This window comes from Populus nigra, chromosome 5 (assembly GCF_951802175.1).
Source record: "Populus nigra chromosome 5, ddPopNigr1.1, whole genome shotgun sequence".
Classification (NCBI taxonomy): Eukaryota; Viridiplantae; Streptophyta; class Magnoliopsida; order Malpighiales; family Salicaceae; genus Populus; species Populus nigra.
This window is the reverse complement of record NC_084856.1, coordinates 6606857-6634396: the sequence shown is the minus strand read 5'-3', so window position 1 is coordinate 6634396 and position 27540 is coordinate 6606857. Positions and strand designations below refer to the sequence as shown.

The 27540-nt window shown below is 32.8% G+C and overlaps 3 protein-coding genes across 4 annotated transcripts; all 3 read left to right on the top strand.

The window, feature by feature from the left end:
* The first annotated feature begins 128 nt into the window (after positions 1–128).
* On the top strand, positions 129–5002 carry LOC133695164 (uncharacterized). Its single transcript, XM_062117015.1, has 9 exons — positions 129–457; positions 601–837; positions 934–1070; positions 1216–1282; positions 1658–1757; positions 1969–2132; positions 3363–3409; positions 3482–3532; positions 4162–5002. The coding sequence occupies exons 1-9, from the start codon at positions 385–387 to the stop codon at positions 4564–4566; spliced, it is 1281 nt and encodes a 426-aa protein (XP_061972999.1). The 5' UTR covers positions 129–384; the 3' UTR covers positions 4567–5002.
* Positions 5003–17104: 12102 nt separating this feature from the next.
* LOC133694675 (long chain acyl-CoA synthetase 9, chloroplastic-like) lies at positions 17105–23313 on the top strand. 2 transcript variants are annotated; one of them, XM_062116310.1, is made up of 12 exons: positions 17105–17339; positions 17678–18166; positions 18424–18504; positions 18698–18967; positions 19586–19717; positions 19833–20006; positions 20139–20368; positions 20966–21083; positions 21625–21756; positions 21861–21995; positions 22064–22270; positions 23034–23313. In XM_062116310.1, exons 2-12 carry the CDS (start codon positions 17720–17722, stop codon positions 23199–23201), a joined length of 2094 nt encoding a protein of 697 aa, XP_061972294.1. In that variant the 5' UTR covers positions 17105–17339; positions 17678–17719; the 3' UTR covers positions 23202–23313. The 2 variants fall into 2 exon arrangements, with proteins under 2 accessions (XP_061972294.1, XP_061972295.1); XM_062116311.1 differs by lacking the exons at positions 17105–17339; positions 17678–18166 and adding an exon at positions 18173–18275.
* Positions 23314–25639: 2326 nt separating this feature from the next.
* LOC133694062 (uncharacterized) lies at positions 25640–27540 on the top strand. The gene is made up of 2 exons (XM_062115485.1): positions 25640–26167; positions 26943–27540. Exons 1-2 carry the CDS (start codon positions 25879–25881, stop codon positions 27251–27253), a joined length of 600 nt encoding a protein of 199 aa, XP_061971469.1. The 5' UTR covers positions 25640–25878; the 3' UTR covers positions 27254–27540.

Below are 27540 nucleotides of genomic sequence, written 5' to 3'. Positions count from 1 at the left end.
GAGGTGTTGAATTTGTTCATCAACTTTCCTACCATGGTCCTCATGAACCTTCATCTTGTTGTTTTCCACCATTGCTGACATCTCATGAACAAAAGCAACCTTTCCAAAGAAAATAAACAAAGAAAAACTTGGTGTAGGTTAAGGCTGAGTTGTAGGTAACAACTAACATGTTCCACATCCTATGGCCTAGGATACGATTACCATTGCAGCCAAACACCCTGTCTTCAAAACCCCTTCCAGCAAGTCTCCTCTATACCTTCCCTCATAACTCACCAACCCTCTCTCGCTCTCTCTCGTCCCTTCCGTGAAAAATAAAAACCGCTTAAATCTTCATTTTCGCTTCTTCTTATCAAGCCCACACCACTGAGCACTTTATCTCCTTCAATGGCTCAACTAAAAACTGATTCTGCTCTCTCCCGTCGTATCGCTCGTGCTTTCATCGATTTCCTCAACTCCGGTTACCCCTCCCTCTAGAATCTTCTTTACCATAGATTGCATTTCATAATTCATATTATGCTGTTTTTCACTGCCTATGCTAATTTCACTCTCTCTCGATGCCTTGTAATCGAATTGTGGCTATTTAATTCCATGTTTTTTCAGTGGAAGCTGCTCCCGGTGTTGACCTAGAAGGTCTGGAAGTTGCTAAAGAATGTGTGAGTGATGCTTTCAAGCTTGATTCACCAACTATTGATGATGATCGCTTAGAACCTGGTTTGTTGATTGATTTATTTCGCTCACTGGAAGCAAATGGGCTGCAAAAGAATAAATCGGATCCTAGCAGCGGCACGGCTCCTGTGGATGCTCCTACTTCTTCTAATAATAATACTAATAATGATGGTGTGTGTGTTATACTCCTGTTTATTGCTTCTGCTCTTCTAGGGTTTGACTGGAAGGCGTTTTGATTGATTTTAAATGTTGTTGTTGGCATGACAGGGTTTTCTAGAGATGAGCTTTTTGGGCAATTCTTTGCTGCGCTTGAGAAAATGCACTTCTTTAGAACAACTCCTGATGGGAATGATGATCCTGCTCAACTTGATAGAGCGACACGGTTGTTTCATGATGCTTTAAATGTAAGTTTTATACTCTAATTCCAAACGGCTTTTCAATGTAGATTTATTTATCGTGCTTTGATTTTTGTTTTTGTATGTGCTAATACGATACTATATGGTATTCCACTTCAAAGTTTGACTGATGAGAAGCACTGTGTCATATCAGGAAATGGAAAAAAATGAATGCCATGCCTATGGCCGCAACAGTCTAGCTGAGGCATTAAAGTCACAAGGTACACGAGTTCTGTCCCTTTATGATGTGGGTTTCTTCTAATTTATAAATCGCATGCAGATTACTTTGTTTTGTACTGATTCTGGGAAATATCTAGTAATGCCTCCTTTTTCTTTTTTTCTTTTAATCATACTTTTGGTAATAACTTTGGTGCAAATCAATCTAAGACAAACTTTGCGGTTTTGGTACCGAATATACAGCCTTAAAAATCATATTTGCTTCTATATTTCACAATCTATCAGTTGCCATATTTCATCACTTCCTTGATTCACTCAGCTGTCTTGTTCACATCAGTACTGTGTTCAAGCTGTTGCATATATTAGTTTGTTGTTGCTTTTAGGCTGATTGTTTTATGTAATCTTTGTTTGCTTTTTAGGTAACAGGGCTGTGCAGTGTAAACTTTACTCTGATGCAATAGAGTTGTATTCTTGCGCCATTTCACTTTGTGAAAACAATGCTGTTTACTACTGCAACAGGTGCACTACTGATCCTTTGTATTATGCATACTCACAATATATGAATCTCTCACATGGAAATTTGTCTTCTGCTTGCACCTATGTTTGAGGATTAGGAGAGTGTGCGTTGTGCCAATTTGTTTAGGGCTATGACTGGGGCCCTTTATAGCTGTATATGTAGCTTCACAAACATTCAAGGTTTCAATTGATTAACATAATTCATGCACATCAGGGCAGCTGCCTACACTCAGATCCACAAATATACCGAAGCAATCAGAGATTGTCTTAAATCTGTCGAAATTGACCCAGGTTACAGTAAAGCTTACAGTCGCCTTGGATTAGCCTATTATGCACAAGGGAAATACAGGGATGCTATTGATAAAGGATTTAAGAAAGGTGGGTGTGATACTAATTCTTGGATATTAAGAGATGCTAATTGTCACACAATCTACTAGTAAAATCCTTTAGCTATGCTTGAATTCTATGTTTATGTTTTTCGTATCCTTATACATGTTTAGTTTTTTACCATCTTGGTGTTGCCCTAATAATTTCATGTTCTCGAATAGGCATTCTTGCTTGATAATTTGATAAGGATGTGTTGTGTCTTATGTTTAGGTGTACAATTGTTTTGTTTCAGAAATATGAATATTGGATTGTAGTTAGATGAGTTTGTGTAGCATTCTAGCTAGCTTTCAATATTTTCGCAAATGCAAGTCCATCATCAATTTGCATCAGAAGAGAAAAGTTGGCAATCCATTGATGTTAGTAGACCTCCCAAAAACCCTAATAATCAAGCATAAAATGCTGCTGGATGGTAGTGTGGGTGTACACGCAGCCTAGTTCTCAATTTCCAAAGGGATATTTAACCTGATTCTGTATTATAGCTGGTGCTGTTAGATGGCACTGATGCTCTGTGGAGAAATCTGGTGTCAGTAACAATTCTAAATACTCTCTGGCTGACAGATAAATGCTCTATTTTCACTGTGTATTATTCCTCGTCTCCACATTTCCATTTCAGCACACTTATTACACGAGTTGTTTGCATGTGAATTTGGGTGTTTAATGATTGTCTTAGCACTAAAAACCGGTTAATAATTGTCTACTGAGTTTCCTTGTCGCAACCACTGCCCCTTGTCCAAGTTCATATGATGTAGTTATATAAAATTATCAGCATCTGTTTTACTTGCGCCATGCTAATTGCATTTGAGAGATGAACCTAATTTGCTGGAGGCCATCCAGCAGTCAAATTTCCAATCCATAGTGCTGGTAATAGTTTTTCCGCTAAGAATTTTAATCTATTAGTTATTTTTTTGTGGTGTTCATTTCTCCTCGCTAATAAATGTTTTTGCCTTCTATGAAAGTCAAAGCAAAGAGAATATACTAACACACAGCATATATTTTTTGTGTGTGTGGTTAATATCAGAATTTATGAAATAGATTGTTTAAGTCATTATTAGTGTCATTGGGATGTGCTTTAAACCATTAGAACATGGTTGGCAATATCATGATTAATTTAATGATTACATCGAGGAAGCAACAATGTTGAGCTTTGGCATGTGGAATTTAAAGACTCGTTATTATGGTAAATAATCTAACTTCAAATTTTGATTTTTTTTCCCTCTTCAGCCTTGCAACTGGACCCCAGTAATGAAACGGTCAAAGAAAATATTCGGGTTTGTGCCTTCTTTAGTTCTCTTGTCCTCATGTTCTTTTATGGTTATTGCTTATTGTCCTTATGAACGCAGGTAGCTGAGCAGAAATTGATAGAACAGCAGCAACGAACAGAACAAGGCCAGGTATTTTACTTTTCTATTTTTCTCCACCATTTGAGAATTGAATTGCTGGACCAGTGTTGTATAGATTTTTGTTTTTTTTATAAAAATTTGGTATGTGATGATAAACAATCTTTTAGTTATTCAACTTGATATTATAATACTACTGTAATGGTTCTGGCTTCTTGTTATCAAAAGAAATCAGCTGTTGCTGCAATAGTATTGCTACTATTCATAAATTATTTTGTTTTCAAGGATTCAAGTAGGCGATATGAAGCTTGAACATTTTATAGAAATCTTTATTGTTTGCTTTTCTCCATTTACTGCATGTACCTTCAGTGTATCCTGGGAATGCATATATTTGGAAGTTGTCTTTTCATTATTGAACTCGTTTGTCTTCAAGCTTCCAGTGTTTTTCACTATCATTAGCAAATACAACCTATGTTTATGGATGCAATTTTTATACAGGAAAAGCGTGTTCTTCCTCCTTTTCACCTTCAGTTTGATTGTTGTATTACGTTCCAAATATCCTTGTGCCACTCATTGGAAGTTGAAAATTTGTCTTGAATACACTAATAATCATCACTTTATTCTTCATTTTGTTTGCTTTACTCATCACCAGGATTCATATGTTCTAATCCTTCTCTGTGCAGAATTCTAGTTCATCCAATCGTGATAATTATGAATCTAGCAATCAATCCACAGGAGGGTCTAGGAGCCATAGTATGCCAATGCAATTTGACATTAACGGCATTTCTGTTGACTTTTCAAGCATGTTACGGAACATGACTGCTCACATGGGAGCGCAATCTCAGGACAGGCAAGGACAAGATGGGAGCGCTAATGGATCTAATGAACCTGAAATAATAATAGGTGGGAACATAGGTGTGAATATGACAGAAACTACGCCGGATGAACCCCACCTAGGTGTGAATATGACAGAAACTATGCCGGATGAACTAAGAGGAGCTTTCAGGTCAATGATGGAAATGTTCTCAGGGGCAGCTTCCCATGGAAATGCTCAAGATGCCATGAATGGAAGATCACCGACAAACTAAAACATTGATACATTAAGTATCAATTATCGACATGCTTTCTCCGCATTTTCTTCTCTTTCTCACTCTAAATAGGAGATTTGCCTTATCGACATGTCCACGGAGTTGCCATGGGTAATTTAGTCGATGTTGAGACAGAAAAGCTAGGATATATATATATATATATATACAGTGCAGCTTTATTTGGATTTTCGAACCATGTATATTTCTGGAATATGCTCGCATTGTGAATTGTAGTGTGCAAAAGGATTTGGTGAGGAAAAAAAAAGAATCGTTACAAAATGTCGCTAATTTATTTTCCACATGCAGGTGGATTCTAAGAGAAGGCACTGTTTTGTTTGGACTGAAGTCCTCAAGTCAGAGTCGCCGAATGTGTCCTCGGTCTCACATATTATGTCATAATTCATTTTTAATAAAGTTGAACTAATTTTTGTTTTAATTTATTTTATTTTGTGTGATAAAAAGGATATAAAAAATAAAGGGGATGAACTAGGTGATTAGGGAAAAAATTATAAAGCAAAATTATGCAAAAGAGGGAAAAGAAAAGAAAATAGAAAAATTAAGTAAAATTGGAAAATCAGATTGAAATAATATAAAGATTCATTATTTTTATCTTTTTCCACACAGAGAAGCACACGATATAAATACAGGCATTAACAAAAAAAAAAAAAAAACCCTTACAAAGAAACCACCGAGCAAAGAAGAGAAGAAAGCCTGGCAACTGTAATTTAGCCAAATAGTTATGAGTCCATGTAAACGCTACCTGGTAGCCGTAAAATTTTTTCTAGATAGTAATTAGTTATTCTTCTGGATAGGAAAGATATAAACAGTGAAGAAAGAAATATAGTTAGATAAAAAAATAAAAAAATAAAAATAAATATATTTAGTTATTGATCGAGAGACCTGAGCCACAAGTAACATTGAACTACGTCAATTTAAGAATAAAAATGATTATTATCATAATTTTAAAATCTAATTTAGAAGTTAATCCAGGACAAGGCTCGAGTTAAGAGTGTAGTTGATCATTGACCCGGGTTAACATAAGAACGAAAATGATTATTATTATAGTTTTAAAACTTGATTCAGGGGTCAATAAAAGAATAAAAGTTGTTATTATAGTAATTTTAAAACCCGACTCGGGGGTCAACTAGGGCAAGACTCAGGTTACAAGTTAGGAGAGTCAACACGGATTGACCTGAGTCAATTTATGGATACAAATGATTATTATCATAGTTTTAAAGCCCGACTAGAAAGTTGACTCGAGACAAAGTTCATGTCATGGATCGGGAGGATCAACTTGGCCAACCTAAAATTTTTAATTTTTTTCTTCAAAAAAGTCAAGGAGTTTTTTACTCGTCTTTTATCACAAGTTGACCTAGGTTTTTGACCGGATCAAGTTGAGTCAATCATTCCTCTATTTTTTTTAAACTCAGACCAATTTAGGCCCTAGATCAACCTATTAAGGTAGTCCAGTTTTTATAATTATGATTATTATAATATTATTAATTTCAACACTTGATATAAATTAAATTAAAAAAATATTTGATATTTTTTTAAATATATAAGTTTGATAACAATATATATTAAGAGTAAAATAGACTTTTTTATATTTTATTATGTCTTGTCTACCATAACTAAACAAGATATAGAGAGAATCAATTTGTCTTATAACCAAATGCTAGACTAGCAACTCCTAGCCAACACCATAAGGTTCGACGTTTCATTCTCCTTCTTTGTTGAGCACTAACCATGACAACGATAACCCTAATGTCCCTAGTCGAACTAGTCTTTATCAAAACAACAACCATCTTTCTCCACCCTGATCTCTTTTGTGCAAGTGGTGGTAGTTTACACTGCCGAAGTAGATAACAAGAAGGAAAAGAGGTGCAACTAATCCATAAGTCCACAAGTTTCCCCATGATGTCAATACGCAAAACGATGCCCTGGAATCCCACTGGTCCCTTCGCGTGTATAACCCACATGCCGACACTGCATCTCTTCGCTCCAGCTATTTCAGTCTAGTTCCAACTGACTCCAAAACTCACGAAGGTCAATTTTGAACCCCAATGTGTGATTTACTTAATTTATTTAAATAATTTGAATGTATATGTTGGCTTTTTTATTTGTGAATCCATGTTTAGTTGTATATCATTATTTATGTTGTTTTGATTGATTTGCAATATGTTATGATTTTTATATTAGATTATTCATGCTTGTATTAATTGGATTGTGTTGAATTATTGTAATACCTGGACAATTTTTGCTCATGTATGGAATTTATTGGATTATATTGAGACTTGTGTCTTGATGACAATTACATGGATTTCATTACGTATGCCAATTGGTCATCATGGACATAAGGACAATATAATCCTTAAAAGAATTCTGTTACGAGGAATTAGTTTTTTTCATCTAAAAGTGTGATTTTATTTTTGCTAAAAAATATCTTTTTAATAAAAAAACCAACTCGTGGATGATATTCCTTAAAAAGGTTCTGTCCTCGAGAAGTTGAGGTTTTTATATATATATATATATATAAAAAGAGTAATAAACATAACCATGTTTTCTAAAAAAAATATGCACATAAAAGTTTCACTTTTATTTTAATCAAATAGTCAACCTTAGAGTGACATGATCCTTAAAAAGACTTTATTCCCAGGAAGTTAATACTTTGTGGTTTTCAAAAGGAAAATATAAGGTTTTGTTTTTTATCAAAAAATTGACCCGAGTATAGTAAAATCCTTAAAAGAGTTGTCTTTATGAAATCAGATTTCATAAAAAATAAAAATACAAGGTTTTGTTTTCATCAAAAAATTAACCCGAGTATAGTAAAATCCTTAAAAGAGTTTTGTCTTTGTGAAATCAGATTTTATAAAAAATAAAAATACAAGGTTTTGTTTTCATCAAAGAATTGACTCTTTGATTGACCCGAGTATAATAAAATCCTTAAAAAAGTTTTGTCCTCATGAAATTAGATTTCATAAAAAATAAAAATACAAATTGTATAACCAAAGGAAACAGGCTAAAGCCTAATTTATCATTTACCAATTCTTTTTTTTAATCTTCTAAAAAGTAAGGATTAAGCCTAATTTTACCTTTAAAAACACATACATATAGGTTAATTTATACAAACTCTTAGAATGTAAGTACAATAGTCATTTTTATCATTAAAAAAACACGAAACAACTTACTTTAAGTAGGATAATTTAGGGTGGTTTTTAACTTCTCTTTAGCACAATCAACCTTTTACCTAAAAATATTTGAAAGACTAGTTAAAATTTCTAGTTACCTTAAAATTAGGTGGCAACTTCTCTTTTTTTTTAACCCCTCTTTACATAATCAGTTTATAGAGATGTCCTATATGACAAAATGATGACTCCATTAGGGACTTTAGGGCTAAGCTTTTGTCTATTTGATTGTAAGATAATATGTTTTTTTTTCCTTATGTTATGATACTTTCTTTTAATGTTCATACCATGAGTATTTGATTAAATTAATCAATATGTTTGTCATTGTTTATGTTTTACATATCTCGTTTACATGCATCTCATCCATCATTTTTATTTTTATAGATTGGACACGATTGTGCCCATACACCATGACACGACACCTTATTTGGCATACAAATTATCTTAGGTTAGCATAATGAATTGGTAGTGTCCCGATGTGATTTCGTCTCGGGCTAGCACTCGTTAAAGTCAAGACTCTTGTCAAAAGTTTACAAGATTATGATTGGTACTTCTTGGAATTTTCGTAGTACTCTTTACGCCTTGGAGGTCTCGAGTAAGAATTTTAAGGTTTGTTTACCTGAGCGATGAGGGACCCTTTTTTAGATCAATAGGTTAGCTAATCTACTCACACATAATGGCTAGAACCTTTCCTATGATGTCTCCTTATATTATCATATACAATCAATCATTTTTCTTTTATGTGAATATTTATCTTAGCATAAGTTTTTTTCTAGTTTTCACACTGAAAACAAAAATAAGTACAATTCACATTTTGAAAGTTTAATTTTCTTTGAAAGCCTACATTAGACAAGTTATGAGAGAGAGAGAGAGAGAGAGAGAGAGAGAGAGAGAGAGAGAGAGAGAGAGAGAGAGAGAGAGAGAGAGAGAGAGAGAGAGAGAGCATACCAAATAAACCAACTCTCTAAGAGGTGAAATGAATCAATTAGCTGGTTTACTTGAACCGACTTTACAATCCATAAACCTCAACACAAGACTTCCAGTTCCTACGATATAACTCACTATGGGGATGTCTTCTCATGATCTTTCATAAACTGGGATCATATGAGAAGTATCTTATTCTTTCACTCAAAATGTGTCGACTTGCTAAAAATAAACTTTTAGCTCTTATTGAATCTACCAAACTAGATCAGGCAATATTGTTAAAAAACAATATGTAGCAACTTTAAATCCCTTCCAAGATCAAATTGTCTTTTTTAGATGAATATTGAAAAAGTAAATGTAAATCACTATCATTCAATTGAAGAGTGACTGAAAGCCATTAAAAAGATAAATTGATATGGTCCTTTTAAGGATATTAAGATGCGTTTGGTACTCGAAGTTGTTATTCTTAAAGGCTTTAAGGTGTCACAATTCAACAAGTTTACTGGATCTCAATGTCCTATAACTTATTTGAGGCTTCATCATATCATAATTGTTAAGGTAATCCATGAAGAAAAATTATTGATGCATAACTTTCATGAAAGCTTGGATGATCTTGCTTTTAATCGGTACATGGGTTTTGATCAGAATTAAAATTAAGAAATGGAGTCATTTGGCTAAAGCTTTTAAAAAACAGTACCAACTAAATCTAGAATTGGCCCATGATACCTTGCAAAATACAAAGAAAAGAGTAGATGGAATTGTCAAAGAATATGCTCAAAGATGGCAATGAATTGTTGTTCAAGTCAATCCTTTTCTGTCTAAAAATAAAATAATCTCCATCTTTATAAACACTTTCAAGGCTTTATATTTTGAATGTATGATCTGCAATACTTTAAAGCAATTCTCAGATATTGTGGTTGTGTCTGAAAGAGTTGAACGAGCTCTAAGAGAAAGAAAGATGATATGGGGGCACGATAAGGAATTGTTGAAGAGGATGCCGCAGGAACAAATCTACGAGTTAATAGCATTCGACGAAATGACCTAAGAACTTGGTCACATCGTCCAAATTTTTCTCACCATCAAGCACCTAAAATTTTAACCAGTAATGGACCTCTTTCAACCATGTAAAATGATAAATTCTACTATAAAAACCAAACACCTTCACCATCCTTATTTTAACCTCATCATCATGCTTTTAAAAATACACAAAGTCAAAGTCATTAAAGAAAACACTATGAACAATCTCCACTCCCAGTTTCTCTCTTTAATATTTATAAACACCTTATGAATGCCTATCAAATAGTACCTCTACCACTCGAACCCATCCAACCATCTTTCCTAAATGGTATAAACAAAAATGCTAAATATAAGTATCATGTAGGAGTTGTGGGCTACTCCATAAATCATCTTAAAAGGTTTAAGAAGTATATAAACAATTTAATTAAGCATGGTAATTATCATTTAAAGAGAAAAGCAATGAATACAACATAGTCGATAGAGGTTTTAGGATAGTTGAAGCGGGCAACCAAGGTATGATGTTATCTTGATGATTAATGGATCAAGTAGTTGACTCTATAAAATAGAGAAGTTCAAATTGAATTTTGATTTAGTGAACAAATATATCATGGCCATCGCGAAATAGGTGCCTAAACTTTGAAATATAATCATCTTACATGTTTAAAACTTTGTTATTTTAGGACTACATCATATGTCTTTTTAATTGTGCTATTTTCTTTATATTCAATTACTGTTTTAAGAATCAAGATATGTTTATGTGAAAGTAACATTTAACAAATTCATCAATCAAAATCCAAAACATATCATACAAATGTTAAGGGCAATCTTTATTTGAATTCCAAAATCTCCTTTTCTGATCTTGATGAACCTTAAAAGATAGAGTCCAACTTATCTCTTCTTTTGACTATTAAAATATCCATTCCATCCTTGATAAATCTTAAAATATAAAGTCTTGATGATCCTTCTTTTTGAATAATAAAGTTACCTTTTCACAACTAATAAACCTTAAAAAAAAAGCTTGCTTAAAATGACATAGTTATGCTCAAAATAGAATCAAATGATTTTATGACTTAAATAATAATAAACAGTGCATATACGGGTCATAATCTAACCACTTCTTCTATGAGGTTAACCTCATGGTTTCTTAATTAATAATGATATTTGAATAAGGCTAAGATTTATCAATATGAGCATGTACGTATTTAAGATAAAGAAAAACCATATTCGTTTTATCCTTTATAAATTACAATATATCCCTCATCATCCCCCATCAAGCCTTAAATATTTCTTGGATAATAACCAAAACTAGGATAATTCCTTATATTGGGGGTATGTTTTTAATCTTAGATGATTGATAAAATTCTCTAATTACACTAAAACAGGAAGAGTATGAAAAGGATGAAAGTATTATAAAAGAGAGTAAAATGAAAAACAAAATAAAATGAAAGGCTCTCTAAATTTTCCTAATGATATTGCAAAGTCCAGAATTGAAAATAAAATCTTAACGACCAAAAAAAGATAAAACTTCGAGAATTAAGATTAAGTAGTAATCAATTACTAAAATATTAAAATCAAGGTGACAATCGTAGAAGATTTATGTACTGAATAAGTGATTCTATGTCTTTTCATCGTTAAACACCATTCAAGCATTATATATGCCCAATTTTTTCATAAACCTGAACCTTAATCTATGTTACGTGTTTTTAAAAACTATTTTTGAAAAAAAAAACAATTTGTTTATGTTGATAAGTTTCAGCCTTTTAAAAGAGAATAGAATAAAAGTGTTATAAAAGAGAGAGAAAAAAATAAAATGAAAGGCTCTCCAAAATCTCCTTAATAATGTCGCAAAGTCCAGAATTGAAGACAAAATTTCAATGACAAAAAACGAGATAAAACTTGGAGAATTAAGATTGAGGTGCAATTAGTTACTAAAATATCAAAATCAAGGCGACAATCCTAAAACATTTATGTACTGGATAAGTGATTTTATGTCATTTCACCTTTAAACATCATTTATGCATCATATATACTTAATTCTTTCATAGACTTGAATCTTAATCAATGTTACGTGCTTTTAAAATCCATTTCTGATAAAAAAAATTGTTTATGTTAATAAGTTTCAGCCTTTAAAAAGAGAAGAAAAAAATTTCTTAAATGAAATCATGATTTGTTTATATGCTATATATCATTATTTATAACATCAAATTATGGGTTTTTACCATTAAATGAGAAAAATCAACACAATAAAAAGTAAGGTGCCTTTTTTTTTAGAAAAGTCAAAACTCTTGTTTTGGAATCCAATGTTTACTTTGCAAAATACCTTTTTTTCTAGGAGAATCTATTCGAGTCATTTCTCAAAAAGAGTTAGAAATTTAGGAATAACCTTTTGATATGGTTCAACCTTGTGATACGACCCAAGCAAGGTCAGATTCGGATTTTGGTGTAAAATTTTCTACTGTTCACTTTTACACTATTGAGCTAAAACTTTACCAGAAGATTCAAAAGGTAATTTTCTATGTTAGGATAAATTTTCAGGTGAATCGGAGTTTGGAAAGGACTTGCGATATTGGTCAGAATGAGCTGTATGAATTTTGTCATTTACTTCCTTTTGGCCTGTGGACTTCCTATTTGGCAAGAATCCTTTTTCTAAAAGGATGTGTCAGCTTGTTTTAGGAATTTTCTAGTTCCACAATAATCTTTAATGAGTTGAAATATAATTTTCAAGAGTTGCATCGATTCATTAATGTTCAAGAATCCTTTTCTTATAAGGATTCCTTATTCATCTTAGCTACATAAGAAAAGAAAGACTGGTGCTATTTCATGATAGATTAGTTAGTTTTATTATTTTCTTTCATGTTTGAGCTCAATTAAAACTTGGTTTTGAGTTAGGATCCAAGGCTTGTTTGGATGAGGTAGGCTTTTTAGTTTAGGGTTTTTGGGTCAGTTTTATATGTGGGTCAATTCATCCCACAAGGATGGATTCATTAAGGTTAATTTTTTAAGAACTATTTAAACTCATGTAACTAAAATTTTGGCAGCCATTGATGAATATTACTTTTGAATTTTTTTATTTTTAATGTGTAAGAGTAATTTTTGCATTCTTCAATTCTTGAACGAACTAAATCTGACTTATCGAAGATTAATTGGCTTCGTGGCATCATTCTACTTCATTCCAATAGTTTTGGTGCCTTGAGGAAGGTTTCATTGTGTCACACTCCTATCAGATATTTTTTTGGCTTTCCGATATCATATATCAATCTTGATTGTGGGTTGCGTGACCACGTGACCACGAGGTTCACATCATTTGATATCAGAGCTTGGATCCATTAATCAGGTTATATCCTTTTATTTCTTATATTTTTGTTTTTACCTTCTGTGTTAATTTTTCTTTGTGTTGTCTTTGTTTTGGGTCTGATGTTGTTTGAAATCAGTTTCGGTCAGATTGTCTTCTTCCTACATTATTCTTGATTAGTTGCGTTGAATTGAGTCTTTTGGGATTAAGAAAATGGTGTCATATTATTCTTTCTTTCTAAAATTTCTTTCTAGAGTAAAAAAAATCAGAAAACATTATTTAGGACAACATAGTTTTTTTCGCTTCTGTTTATGTCCACTTATCAAATTGTATGGTAATTGTGTAAAAATTGATATTCTAGTTATTTAGGGTGAAATTGCACAATATATTAATTTTCAACTCATTTGAACATTTTTGTTTAGGTTCCAAATTCAGGTTTCAAAGGGGTTGATTCATATCAGTTTCGCGTCCATATATCAAATCAATTCGGAATTAAATCAAACTTGAAATTATAGTTTTTTAGCATAAATTCGCTATAAATATCAAATTTCATACCATTTGGAAGTCGTTTTGTTTAGGTTTTTTTTTGGTCTAAAAGGGTTTGTTACGTTCGTCAATTGAAAGTCCATGTAATTTTAAGACAATTTTCAGTCTTCAGTTTCTTCTTACTTTCTTTACTGTCATTAGCTTTCGTTTTAGGTTCTTATATATAACAAATAATGTAAAGGGAGTATTACAATCAGGATTCCATGTATTCTGATGAGGTATTATAATAAAAAAAGATGGTATTAAAGTGGAAGACATGACGTCCATCCTATGTTTTTTTTTAAAGGCAAACAACGTATCACCTGTAGTGGTAAATAATGTGTCACTTGCTTGTACAAATTTTGGGCATTAGAGATGATGGAATATCAGGCTCCAATTAATTTGACATATAAAACCTATTTTCAATCATTTTCTCACCTCAAAACACTCTAAAAAACACCTCATCGACCTAAAAATATTCATTTCTAGCCTTGAACCAACATTCAATCAGTTAAAAATCCAAAACCAAAAACTCAAATGAAAAACAATTGAAACTTAATCTATTTTTTTATAGCAATATGAGAGAGCGAATTGAAGTTTTTTGTGCCCATATCCAAATGGGGTCCTTTTTTTTTGTTAAGTTTGGTCATTCTTTTTTTAATCCCTTTGTTTAAGTAAAAAAAAGTTTTATTTTGCAATTAAGTAAAAGAAGCTGTAATTTGCAAAATGGATCTTTAATCCATCATCATAATATTCCTTGTCATTTTGTATATGTGAGAAAATGCAAATTGAAAGAGATCTCAACATTTAAAACTATGCTAATTTAACATGGAAGGATAAAATTACAAATAAAAAAATTTTAACATCAAAACAAAAAACAACATTGTTCATATGAATTACATAGGAAGTAGAGCATCAAGGTTAAGGGGAACAATGTTGTGCACAGTGCTCCTTTTTCCAAATATTTTAGTATATTTGGAAATAAAAACACAACCACAATTTACTGTTAGGTATATTTGAAAATGAAATTTTGATTAAAGAAATAGATTTTTTCCTCTTGAATTCAAGTCATTAGAATTTTATGAATATTTATTTTAAATAGCATTAGTTTTTATTCGATAAATCATACTGTTTATAAAAAAAGACATGATATTATATATTAAAAAAATTATGAGAAAAGATAATTTTCATTAAATTATATATTTTTCTCCAAAACTTCAACCATCTTTTTATTTACAAATATTTATTTTAATTTTTATATAACTAAATAAAAATAAATTTCAAAAAGGGCAAATGAAATCATGTGGCTACATTGACAAATATGAAGTAAAAAAAAAACAAAGTAGGGGTGAGACAAAAAAAAACCAATAAAATTAAGAAATAAAAAAAATTAAATGAAAAAACTGAACAAAAACACTTAATTAAAAAAAAAAACAGGTTTTGTTTGATTTTAATTTAAGGTTTTTGAAATAGATTTAACCAAACCAAATCAAACCGGATTGAATTAATCAAAAGATTAAAATTTATATTAATTTAATAAGGGTATTGATAAAAAACTCTCTTCCAAAGACTTAAACCCTAGAATTCACATTTACAGTCGCACGTCCCCTTCCCCCTCTCCACCCTTCTCTCTCGATCTCCTCCACAGTTCCACCATAGCCCCCCCTTAAGATTTGCGTTCTTTTCTTAAAACATGAAGTTAATATTATTTCTAATATATAAAAGAGAACATGTTTAGTGTTGTTGTCGGTTTATAGTATGCTTGTGCGTTGTCATGGATTTGTAAAAAAAAATCATAATTGTTTTTTTTTAAATTATATGGAGAAACATTATTGTAATCACAAGGTTTTCAAGACAAATTAAATTACAAAACTAAATTCTCAACCAGCTAAATATTAAAAAAATAAAATAGACAAAGATAATTTTGAAAAAAAATCATAAAAAAACAAAAGAAAAAAAAATCATGTAGGGAAACACTGCAGCAATCTATAGTGTTTTGCGAGGAAACTCAACCAACTTAATATTAAAAAATTAAAATCAATAAAGATAATTTTGGAAAAAATCATAAAAAAAACGAAATGAAAAAAAACTATGCAGGAAAACTGTAACAATTTATAGTGTTTCATGAGAAAATCTACAGATGTAATTTTCAACTAGCTCAATATTAAAAATAATAAAATTGATAAAGATAATTTTAAAAAAAATTATAACAAAAAAATCATGTGAGGAACACTTTAGCAATCAATGTTGTTTTAAAGAAAAAAATTACAAAGTTAAATTTTCAACCAGCTCAGTATGAAAAAAATAAATTCGACAAAAATAATTTTTTTTAAAAAATCAATAAAAAGACATTTGGGGAAACACTGTAGCAAGAAAAAAATCATGTGAGGAAACACTGTAGCAATTCACAATGTTTTTTGTTCAAGAAAAAAACTACAAAGCTAAATTATCAACCAGCTCAATATAAAAAAAACTAAAATTGACAAAGACAATTCTAGAAAAAAACAAAGAAAAAAGAAAAAAAACCATATGGAAAAACACTGTAGCAATCAACAGTATTTTAAAGAAAAAATTACAGAGCTAAATTCTCAACCAGCTCAATATTTAAAAAATAAAATTGACAAAAATAATTCTTAAAAAAATAAAAAACAAAAAAAAGACAATTTTGAGAAAAAAAATAAAAAAGCAAAAACAAAAAAAAAGAAAAAAAACATGTGGAGAAAGCTAAAGCTAAATTCTCAACCAGCTCAATATTAAAAAAATAAATTCAACAAAGATAATTTAAAAAAAAACATATGGAGAAATATTGTACTGAAAGAAAAACCATGTTGGAGAAATCCTGTAGTAATATACAATGTTTTTTTAATAAAAAAATACAAAGCTAAATTCCCATCCAGCTTAATATGAAAAAAAACCGAAAAGGATTATTTTGAAAAAAAAATCATAAAAAAAAATCATACAAGAAAATATTATAGTAATTTATAATGTTTTTTTTTCAATGACAGAGTTAAATTCTTAACTAGTTTAAAAAGAAATTGGAAAAAAAACCAAATATGTGAAAAAAGACAAAAAAAGTATTAGTATAATGAAAACAAAAGGCTCGAGGAAAGTAACGGTATTTTCCTGCTACTTTCAGAGTATTGTTAATTAATATATATATATATATATATATATATATATATATTCTTATCTGTTATTTTTATTATTATTATCAAAACCCGAACCGATGCGCACCCCTTTCGCTAGTTGGAGCTCCAAAATATCTATTGTCAAGGCCAAAACCGTAACTCTCGTCCCAGAAGGAAGAAAAGAAAGGAAACTTTTAAAACTAAACTGTAACCGCAGAGCCATCAGAACAATATGGACCACATGAAATTGCCAAATGCATGGCCCAGAAGCAGCCAACTGTCTTTGTGTTGATTAAGATTTTTTTAAAATTTTAAATTAATTTTTTAACATGGTCAGATATTGAAACGTGTGTTCATATAAAAATAAATTTTAAAAATTAAAAAATATTATTTTATTATATTTCTAGTAAAAAAACACTTTTAACACCAACTTAATTCTCCACCGTATTTAAAATATAAAAAAGGAAACAAGTTCGAGGAGGAGCACCTGTAAGCTATAAGTCAGAACCTCCATTCCCACCTTATGTTTCCACCTCTTAAAAAAAAAACCTTCTCCTCCCTCCATCTCCAGGATTGTTATTTTAAAACGCTTCCGTTTCGATCCCCTCTCTCCTTAAATTATAAATCCTTTGTCATTCTTGAAATCTTGCTAACTCATTTCCACTCGGACGCACTACTCAACGAAGCCAGCCAGCCCGCCCGGTAACAAAACTTTCATCGTTCAATGTTATCAGATTTTTGCTACAATGTCTTTTAATAGTATTTATTTATTTGTTTTATGTTATAGATCACATGCCCTTTTGATATTTGTAATTATGAGTGTTTGTTTTCTTGCATCTTTCCTTCTTTCTCAATTTTGTTGAGCTGTCGCAGTTATTCATTGTTAATAATACTTTTTTTATTTATTTAATTTCACTGGATACATAGATAGATAGATAATCCATGGAGCATCATTTTGTTGTTGATGATATCTTTTCTTTGATCGGTACAAGGCAACAACCCAGACAAAATAATGCATGTTGTTTTTTGTTTGTTTTCAGGACTCAGAAAGATTTGGTAGAATCAGGGGCTATAGTTGAAAGATGATTCCATATATAGTTGCTATCCTGGTTCCCCTTATAATTACTCTTCTCTATCAAAAATCAAAGAATGCAAAGAAACGTGGGGTGCCTGTTGATGTCGGTGGGGAACCGGGATATGCGATTCGGAACGCTCAATTTCCAACCCTCTTGGAAACTGCATGGGAAGGTGTCTCCACTCTTGCTCAACTTTTTGAGATGGCGTGCAAGAAACATGGACATAAATGCTTGCTTGGAACGAGGACATTAATCTCAAAGGACACTGAAGTTTCTGCCAATGGAAGGTCTTTTGAGAAGCTTCATTTGGGAGAGTATGAGTGGCTGACCTATGGGCAAGTGTTTGAAAAAGTGTGCAATTTTGCTTCTGGCTTAGCTAACCTAGGGCTTAGAAGTGAGGAACGTGTTGCGATATTTGCTGATACAAGAGCAGAGTGGTTTATTTCCTTGCAGGTGCTCATTCTTTTGTGAATATCATGTTTATATATTCACACATTGCAATTTCTTTTTCAAGGAGCATGTTATATGGAAAGTGATGCAAGGGAGCTTGAGTTTTTATCAAGTATATTTCTCTACAGAACTCTTTGGAATTCACATTCCTTTATCTAGTTCATGAACGGAATGTGTAGGTGTATTACTTTCAGCAGGCCAAAATCCATCCTATGCCTCACATAATAACCTGAGTTGCTGATGTGTTTATCTCGTATCAGGGTTGTTTTAGGCGCAATGTCTCTGTGGTTACCATCTACGCATCTTTGGGCGAGGAAGCACTTTGCTATTCATTAAATGAGGTTCTCTCTCTCACTCTGTCTAGTCAATGCTCCAATTCGCTAGATAGGCATTTACCCCAAACACTTCCGCATTGCTATAACCCTATTTGCTGTGCACTGAATGATTGACTGCAGGTAGCATGCTGGTATAAATTTTTACTCGTCTGATTGCAGCATATTTCTGAATTTTAATTTTGAGTTTGCTTCACTCCAGACAGAAGTTACAGCTGTGATTTGTGGGGCCAAAGAACTGAAAAAGCTTGCAGAAGTAAGCGGACAGCTTGAAACAGTAAAATACATCATATGTATGGATGATGAAACTCCATCAAGTGCATCATCTGTGGCGCAGAGTGGTCGCTGGAGAGTTGTGTCAGTAGCTGATGTGGAGAAACTTGGACGAGAAAATCCAGTTGATGCTGCTTTACCTCTATCAGAAGATGTTGCAGTTATAATGTACACAAGTGGGAGCACTGGGCTGCCGAAGGTTAGGAGCATCTATTATATGATGTGCATCTTCCACTTCATCTTTAGCTTGTTCAACTTCACCATGTTGCATCTTAGTTGGTTTCTCATTGGTTAGTTGTTGACTGAGGAGTAACTTGGATCTGTATGCGGTGTTTGAATTGATTATGCGAGGAATCTAAATTTACCAAGGTTCTAAGGATCCTCCTAACCTCCTCTCCAAACTAGTTTACTCCTTGGCTGTTTACATTGATGAGAAGTTGGCTCTGACTTAAAGCTCAAAGGCTCCATGAAAGGTCACATTCCATATGTTTGACTTGTACATAACATAGCAGACTAACAATGATCCATCTATTTTATGCCTCAATTGAGGATATTTGCTCGCATCCTAGGTATTGCTAAGCCCGTGCTGGTGCTTATGGTTCTTGACATTCAGGATTGACATGCTATGAGAATTTATGTTAAAGACTTCGTTTAGAAGCACTACCATAGAATATATTGATTTACCTTCTTATAGTGTTTAGAGTTTTAAGTAAGAATTACCGATCCCCATCTATGTTTTTGGCATTTTCAATAATTATACAATCCCATATCAGAGCTTACTGATTAGTTATTTATCTATTATGTCCATTCTGTACAGGGTGTAATGATGACACATGGTAATGTCCTAGCTGTAGTTTCTTCTGTCAGGACAATTGTTACTGGCCTTGAAGACAAGGATGTTTATCTGGCTTACCTACCATTGGCTCATATCCTTGAAATAGCGGCTGAGGTATGGAGCATTTATCCAGTTTACATAACCACAGTAGCTATATGCCTTCTCATATCCCCTAGTACATTCATACACACAAGTATATACATGCTTCACCTCACTGTTTATGTTACAGAATGTAGTTGCAGGTGCTGGAAGTGCTATAGGATATGGTACCCCAATGACACTCACTGATACATCAAACAAGATCAAAAGGGGAACCAAGGGGGATGCTACTGTCTTAAGGCCAACTGTAATGGCAGCTGTTCCAGCAATTCTTGATCGTGTTCGAGATGGTGTGCAGAAGAAGGTTAGGGAATTTTGACAAGTTCTCATTTCTGCCCCCTTCTCTCTCTCTCTCTCTCTCACACGCGCGCGCGCGGTTCTGAATGGCTTCTCCCTGAAAACAACGTTGGTTATTAAAATATATTTGACATTTCAGGTTGATGCAAAGGGTGGCCTTACCAAGAAATTGTTTGATTTTGCATATGCTCGTCGAATATCTGCAATTAATGGTAGTTGGTTTGGCGCTAGGGGCATAGAATTGCTTCTGTGGAACTTCCTGGTGTTTAGAAAGGTTCGGGCAGTTTTGGGAGGTCGCATCCGCTTTTTGCTTTCCGGTGGTGCTCCTCTTTCTGGTGATACTCAAAGATTTATCAACATTTGCCTTGGGTTAGTATGGCCTTAGCAGATTTTTGTGTATCGTTATGTATAAATGATCTATTAACCATGGAACTGAGATATTTAATCATGCTAATGTTTTGAAAAATTATATTTCCATCCCTGAACGTTGTTTATTTCAGTAACATTGAAAAAGGGCTACAAAATTACCAAGCGAAGCATCAGAAGATAATTACAGCATGGCATCATGGTTATAACCCCTCCTGCAGTTGCAATTTTCATTTCTAAATTCATGCAACGTGGCAGATGGGATTTTGAGCCCTAAGTCACTTCTTTATTTCAATTCTATTTTAAGACTTAAATATAGAAGATGGGTTTCCACTTAGAAAAGAGAACTTGTGTATTTACATGAAGACTCAAGTTTAATGGTTGTTTTTTAGATCCTAACATGCAAAAATGTTTAGCTGTGTAGATGCATGATTAGATGAATCTATCCTCATCTTTCACTATGATTACTATCACAAACATCAATGACTGCCCACATTATCAGGGCTTATCATTTTTTACCAGGCCTTTCTCCACTCTTTACGTTTTGGTTTATTGTTTTTCTTTTTTCTTCCCCTGACCAACATCAATGGATTCATACAGGGCTCCAATATGCCAAGGTTATGGTCTCACGGAGACTTGTGCTGGTGGGACATTTTCTGAGTTTGATGATCCATCTGTTGGTCGAGTTGGTAATCCAGTCCCTTGCTCGTATATTAAGGTAAGCTATGATTAAAAATTTAAATGTCAATTTTGAAATAGCTCATGCTGATCTGTTCAGAAATTCCCAAGTCATGAACAACGATCTGCTTAAGTTGGAAATATATGTCATGAGTCTCCATACATGACATTGGGGTGCTTTTAAGCAGTGATTTTGTGGGTATCCACATGTATTGCCATATCCTCTGAGATTTGGCCTTCTGGGGCTAGCTCAGGAAAGAAGTGGAGTTTGAGTTTTGATCTTAGGTTTTTGTTGTTGGCTGATGTTCTATGTTGATTTCCAATGGTTATTCTAGAATCCTGGTTTTCACATAATTGCAATATATTTTTACGCTAGGAGTTCCTGTCAATTAATGGATAAACATGCCTTCTTGTTTAAACATTATCATTTAGTGTTGTTATATGATGCTTTGCCATTAATTCAATGTTGTGCATGTTTTTTCTTCATTATTGTTATAGTTCTGATTGGATCATCTTGTCTCACTGTTATACGTCAGTGAATGAACTCTTAAATTTTAATAATGTAACGTGTTCCTTTTCAGTTAATAGATTGGCCTGAAGGTGGGTATTTAATTAGCAATTCACCAATGCCTCGTGGGGAAATAGTTATTGGTGGTCCAAATGTCACGTTGGGATACTTTAAAAATGAAGCAAAAACAAAAGAGGTGTACAAGGTAACATATCAAAGATTCATGCCAGTGTTTATCTTATAGAACCGTGTGCTGAAGGAAAAATGTCGACTTAAGTTTGACTATGCTTCTTTTTTTTTTTTGGAAAGGTTGATGAGAGAGGAATGAGGTGGTTTTATACAGGTGATATAGGACAATTTCACGCTGATGGTTGCCTTGAGATAATTGACCGGAAAAAGGATATAGTCAAGCTTCAACATGGGGAATATATCTCCTTAGGAAAGGTATCGGTATATATCATAAAATGCTATTTTCCATCACATTTTTGTTGGGACTAACATTTTCCTTACAGGTTGAGGCTGCACTTGTCGTGAGCCCCTATGTTGAGAATATAATGCTAGATGCGGATCCATTTCATAGTTACTGTGTAGCCCTTGTAGTGGCGGCGCAACCTGCTCTAGAAGAATGGGCTTCAAAGAAGGGAATTGCATTTACTGATTTTGCGGAGTTGTGTGAGAAAGAAGAAACAATAAAAGAACTGCAGGCATCACTTTTGAAGGTATGCCTTTCTGATCATGTTTTAGCTTCTAGAATTGAAAAGGGTGCCAGTGGATGTTTAGCTTATATTTTTTACCCATTTCAATGTTTATGGCACAAAGTACTAGAAAAACTTGAAAAGCAACATTTGTGCAACACTCTTGAAGTCTCCTGTTCAAATAATAAAGCAACTGGAGACCAAAATATGCTCATGAAATACGACTGGCAAGATTTTAGGAGATGAGACTTTTGTAGAGCCTTTATTTGAATTTATCAGGCATAAAATGGTTATGAATAAAATTTCTGACCAACTTGTAAAGAAATGTGATGGTTTTAGTTTCATCCATTCTGAGTGTTGCCAAGATTGGGGTCCAACGTTTGCCTTGCTCATAAAGCACTTCTGACCATGCATTTGTTTTGTAAGAACTTTTGCACATCAGATAGAAAACCATAGTATTTCAGATAAGCTAGTCTTAGATGGTTGTATTATCTAGATTGTGATGCATAATCAATGTTCCCCGATGTGGGAGTTTCAAAGACTGCATTGAAAGTATTCTTAGGAATTGTCTTAATGCCTGGCGGAGCACTTGCCCTTGCCTGCTAGCTCAAGATTTTACCACCGTAACTCCCTTCTACGAGCAGCAAAAGAGGAGCAGTCTTTTTCAGCTATGCAACTTTTCCGCCTTCACAATAATGCTCCAGATATTGTAGAAAGTGTGCCTGAATTTTTTTTTTTATCATCATCTTTTCAATGTTTTAAGTTTTCCTGTTTTATTAATTTGCAGGCAGCAAAGGCAGCACGATTGGAGAAGCTTGAGATCCCAACAAAGATCAAATTGCTTTCTGATCCATGGACTCCTGAAACTGGCCTAGTCACTGCAGCTCTCAAGCTCAAGAGAGAGGCCGTTAGGAAGGCTTTCTTTGAAGAACTCTCGAAGTTATATGAATCTTGAGTTAGAAACTCTCGTAGTTCTTACACGTATCCTGCAATAAATTTTCTTATATATTTACTGGTATTACTTTTTGGTAAAGATCAGAGAACGGTGAACTTTAAGAGCCCTTGAATTTGATGCCCTCTCCCAAGCATTTTACTGATATTACAAACTTGAAAAAGCACAGGCCTTGGGCCTTGAAGTAGAGCGCACCACAAGAGACCTCATCGAGTGAAAAAAAACTACCACATTTTCAAGCCAAATACACTCGTAACCAACTCCAATTATACAAGTTACAAATCCTTGCCTAAAATCAACTATTCACATAAAAAAAGTGTTAAAGAGTTTCCACAAAAAAATTACTAATTATCCTTACTAATTATCCTCAATAATTGGTTAGCATAATTAATAAAGGGTTTATTGCACAATAATTTATGTTTTTTAAAAAATTAAGCAATTAAGGTTCTGGGCAACAATGAACAATTTAAATTACAATTGGGGATTCTTTTTATGTTTTCAAATAAACAATAATAAAAGGTTTTTCACTTTCAAAATCATATTTTTTTATGTTGGTTATTATCTATTAAAGAAAAATCATTTAATTTTTTAGGGTTTTCTAGCTCTTCAAGATTAATGTTGCATAATAACAAATTTGATTTTTTTAAAGTTATAGAGTTAAACAACCTATAAACAATTAAATAATCAATTTTTTTTTACCACATCACAACACATTATCATTAAATTTCAAAGTCATGATTTGAAAAAATATAAATTAAAACTAACTTGCTATATATTGATTTGAGGATGAAACTTATGAGAGATCCCACCACCCAGAAAAGACAGCAACGTTGAAACACAAATTCGTGCAATAAATAAGTTTCAATAGTAATTCTATGTTGTTTGATTCGAGAGAAATCACAAGTTCTACACGAGAGAGGGAGGGAGAAAAAACCTCTTGTTTGGTGTCTCTTATTGTTATAATATGTATGGGGAACTTCGGTCATTTCCTTCCATTTGAAATATTTCTCTGATCATGATTGCAAAATGCAATTTTTTAAAACTAAGTAGGCAAGTGTAATTTTAACGAGATTATAAAATGTTAGGAGTAATTTTATTTTTTTTTATATTTTTATATTTGATTAGTTCTGTAAATTTATTTATTGCTATAAATAGGTTCAGATGATATAATTCTAGTTTATTTTTAGATTTAATATTATTGAGTTTAGTTAAGTATTTAACCTAATCAAATATGAATTTGGAAAATTATCAGATCTATTATTTCTGGTTTAGCTATATGTTGAGCCTAAATACACAAGAGTCTAGTAAACTGCTAGACCTAATATTCTTGAGTTTAACTATGCACCGAACAAGTATTTGTACTTTAATTCTCAAAACATTTATCATATAAAAACAAGAACAAACATTATTATTTTTATAATTTAAAGTTGATTTTTTTATTTATTACAATCCCTAACTAAAAATTATTAACTGAAAATCATTGAATTTATATTGAAGGGTTACCTACCAAAAAAAAAAATGTCTGAAAGTAATATCCTACTACTCTCGAGCTAAGCCTCAGAAATCAAAAGAAATAAGGTAAAATAATCATTACTTTACTATAACCCAAGATATATTTTACAGTGGATTGAATTAAAGTAAATGACGTACAGTTTTACTGGAGAAAACGAAAAGAAAGAAAGCAAGAAGAAAGGCTACAGAGCGGACAAGTTCCTGGAAACCAGTAGAATGAGAGCACCTTACCTCCACTCCAGTGCCATACCTGTCTGTACTGCCATCTAGTAGGTTCCAAAATTAAATGGGAGTTGCAAATCTTGACTTCACCGTTATTCCACCATCCAATGTCTTCTCGGTGAACAGAAGCTTGTCTTTCTGAGTAGGATTGCTAGCCACCATAGTCAATTGCACATTTTCTTTAGTGGAAAGATCGAAAAAGCTGAGGCCCCTCCATTGTTGATTAATTACTAATTAATTACCTCAGCACTAGACGTTTTCTTTCGGGGAAAATCCCCTCCCTCCCCCCTTTTTTTTTAGCTTTGCTGAACTTGCTTTGGATAAAAAGTTAGAAAAAAGTGAAAAGAAGCAAGACAAGCAGAGCGAGTTCCATGAAAGTTCCAAGAAAAACCCACTTCTTAAGCAATTCTTGGTTTCTCTCAAAAGGGAAATGGACTTTTGAATGTGGTTCGAATTTTATTTGTAGTTGTTTTTTAAAGTATTTTTTGTTTAAAAATATATTAAAATGATCTATTTTTATGTTTTAAAAATTATTTTTTAACATAATTTATGCTTTTTATTTTTTAAAAATATGAATTAAACAGCGTTTTCAAACCAAAAACCTCACCATACCATGAAAAAAAAAAAAATTTACCCAGTGTACATGAATGTCTCTGAAATACCCACAGGTCACTGCCCTTCTCTTATATTCTTCAAACTTGACTGATTCAAACATTTATTAGGGTGCCATCTTCATTCAGTAGTGTAATCTTACTTGCCAATGAATTCTTTATTAGAATGTAATTAATCCCTCAATTAATTAATTTAAATTTCACTCCACCATACATATGTAGTTTATACAAGCAAACGAACACACATTCTAACTTCAATTTCTCTCTCCCCAATAACTCCACAGTATTTTGCTCTCCTGCTCTTTCTTCCACTAAATCCTCTCTATCACCAAACCATGAATGCCTATAGATCAGAAGACAATTCATACTGTTATTTCCATCCCAAAGAGGTTGTTGTTGGGGTTTGTCCACTATGCTTGAGTGAGAGGCTCCTCATATTGGCCGCAAAGCAAGGCAACCTTCCTTCTGCTAGAGCAGTTCATAGAAATGAAGGCACAACACACAAAAAGCCACCCATCAACCTTCCAAAGATTTTCGCTCTTGGTTCTTTTCTAAATCGGCTTGAGTTTCGGAACTGGAAGTCTAATAACTCTGATCACGATGCTGAACCCACCAGTCAAGAAGGTATAATTTTTGCTGCAAATGTTTTCTGCTGTTGTTTGGCACTTTGATTGTCAGTGCTATTATTATTACAAGAGTCCCAGTTCTTTGCTGTTCTTGAACTCCTTCCAGCACGAGGGTAGTCTGTCTATGCAAAATTATTGTTTGTGTAGTGACAAAAGTAGAGGCAGTCAGAGTACATATACATACCATCCTGATCAGTCCGCACTTCTTAACAGATGAGATTTAGAAACTTTTTAATTATTAGTATCATTGTGTTTCATTATTTCTAATTGTTTTGCTACTGTAAATCAAGCACGTAAAAAAATAAAAGGAAAAAACTTGTAATTCATGAACCTACATAGCCCACGTTACTGAGGAAAAAACTAGCCCACAATACTATTGTAGGAAAAGAGTTCATGAAAAGATGAATTTCGATATAATGACAGATAGCGCTAATCATATGGATATATAATTTCATCAGTGCACAATCAAACAGCTGCAGTTCCTTTTGATTAATTATCTCATGCTAATATTCATCACACAGATAGGTCATGCAAGCATAACCAAACGACGGACCCCTTAGGATGCCTTGTCTTGCAGATCATGTTTTATATGGTTAATACTCTGCATGAGTCTCCGCTTATTTGTATTTAAAAATTACTGATGCAATTAAAACGCAACATGCATCTGTGCTTCCAAGTAGATAGTATACAAAATATGTTATTTTTTCCATATCTTTTGATCCCTTTTCTCTTTGTAACTTGTTATCTCAATTTAATTTAATAAGCTTTTGCAGACTCCTTTATATCAATCAAGTTTGAGGACAATGGTGCTGCCTCATGGGAAAAGAGCACAGTTTCTAAGGTCTTCATCGATCCTTGTAGCAAGTCATGGAATCAAAATCTCAACATGGAAGCCAAAGAAGGCAAAGACATTAAGGAGACCGTCAGTATGATAGAGCAGGTAAAACCGCGTTCCTCACTGAGGTGGCGAAGGGGGATTGGTCATATGTTCCAACTAATCAGATGGAAGAGGTCCACCATGGTGGAGGGAGTCAAGGTGAGGAAGAGCTGGATAAGGACTCTGACAAAGAGGAGAACCATATAAGAAAGAGAATTCTATAGAAAGAAACATCTGCCTTTTCCACCGCACCATTCCTCCTTGTGGCTTGAGCTTCATTCTGGACTGTAAAGCTCTATATTATTGAGATTGTAGAGTCAAAATAGCTTTATCATCACTCTTAAAAACTGCTTGGCTTTGAGATTCGTGGGGTTTTTTATTTATTTTTTATTTTTTATATTTATAAACAGTATTGATGATGTCCAAAAATAAAAAATATGTAAATAATAAGTTATTTAATCTTTGAGATAATGATTAATTAATATGTTTTTATA

What these genes read in the sequence shown, in the direction of transcription:
- LOC133695164 (XM_062117015.1), top strand. Translation starts at nt 385, where the DNA reads ATGGCTCAACTAAAAACTGATTCTGCTCTCTCCCGTCGTATCGCTCGT. An exon ending in GCTGTTTACTACTGCAACAG is followed by an intron (nt 1,758 to 1,968) that starts GTGCACTACTGA and finishes CATGCACATCAG; the next exon opens with GGCAGCTGCCTACACTCAGA. An exon ending in AACGAACAGAACAAGGCCAG is followed by an intron (nt 3,533 to 4,161) that starts GTATTTTACTTT and finishes TTCTCTGTGCAG; the next exon opens with AATTCTAGTTCATCCAATCG.
- LOC133694675 (XM_062116310.1), top strand. Translation starts at nt 17,720, where the DNA reads ATGATTCCATATATAGTTGCTATCCTGGTTCCCCTTATAATTACTCTT. An exon ending in TTTGCTATTCATTAAATGAG is followed by an intron (nt 18,505 to 18,697) that starts GTTCTCTCTCTC and finishes GCTTCACTCCAG; the next exon opens with ACAGAAGTTACAGCTGTGAT. An exon ending in AAACAAAAGAGGTGTACAAG is followed by an intron (nt 21,757 to 21,860) that starts GTAACATATCAA and finishes TTTTTTGGAAAG; the next exon opens with GTTGATGAGAGAGGAATGAG.
- LOC133694062 (XM_062115485.1), top strand. Translation starts at nt 25,879, where the DNA reads ATGAATGCCTATAGATCAGAAGACAATTCATACTGTTATTTCCATCCC. An exon ending in TGAACCCACCAGTCAAGAAG is followed by an intron (nt 26,168 to 26,942) that starts GTATAATTTTTG and finishes AAGCTTTTGCAG; the next exon opens with ACTCCTTTATATCAATCAAG.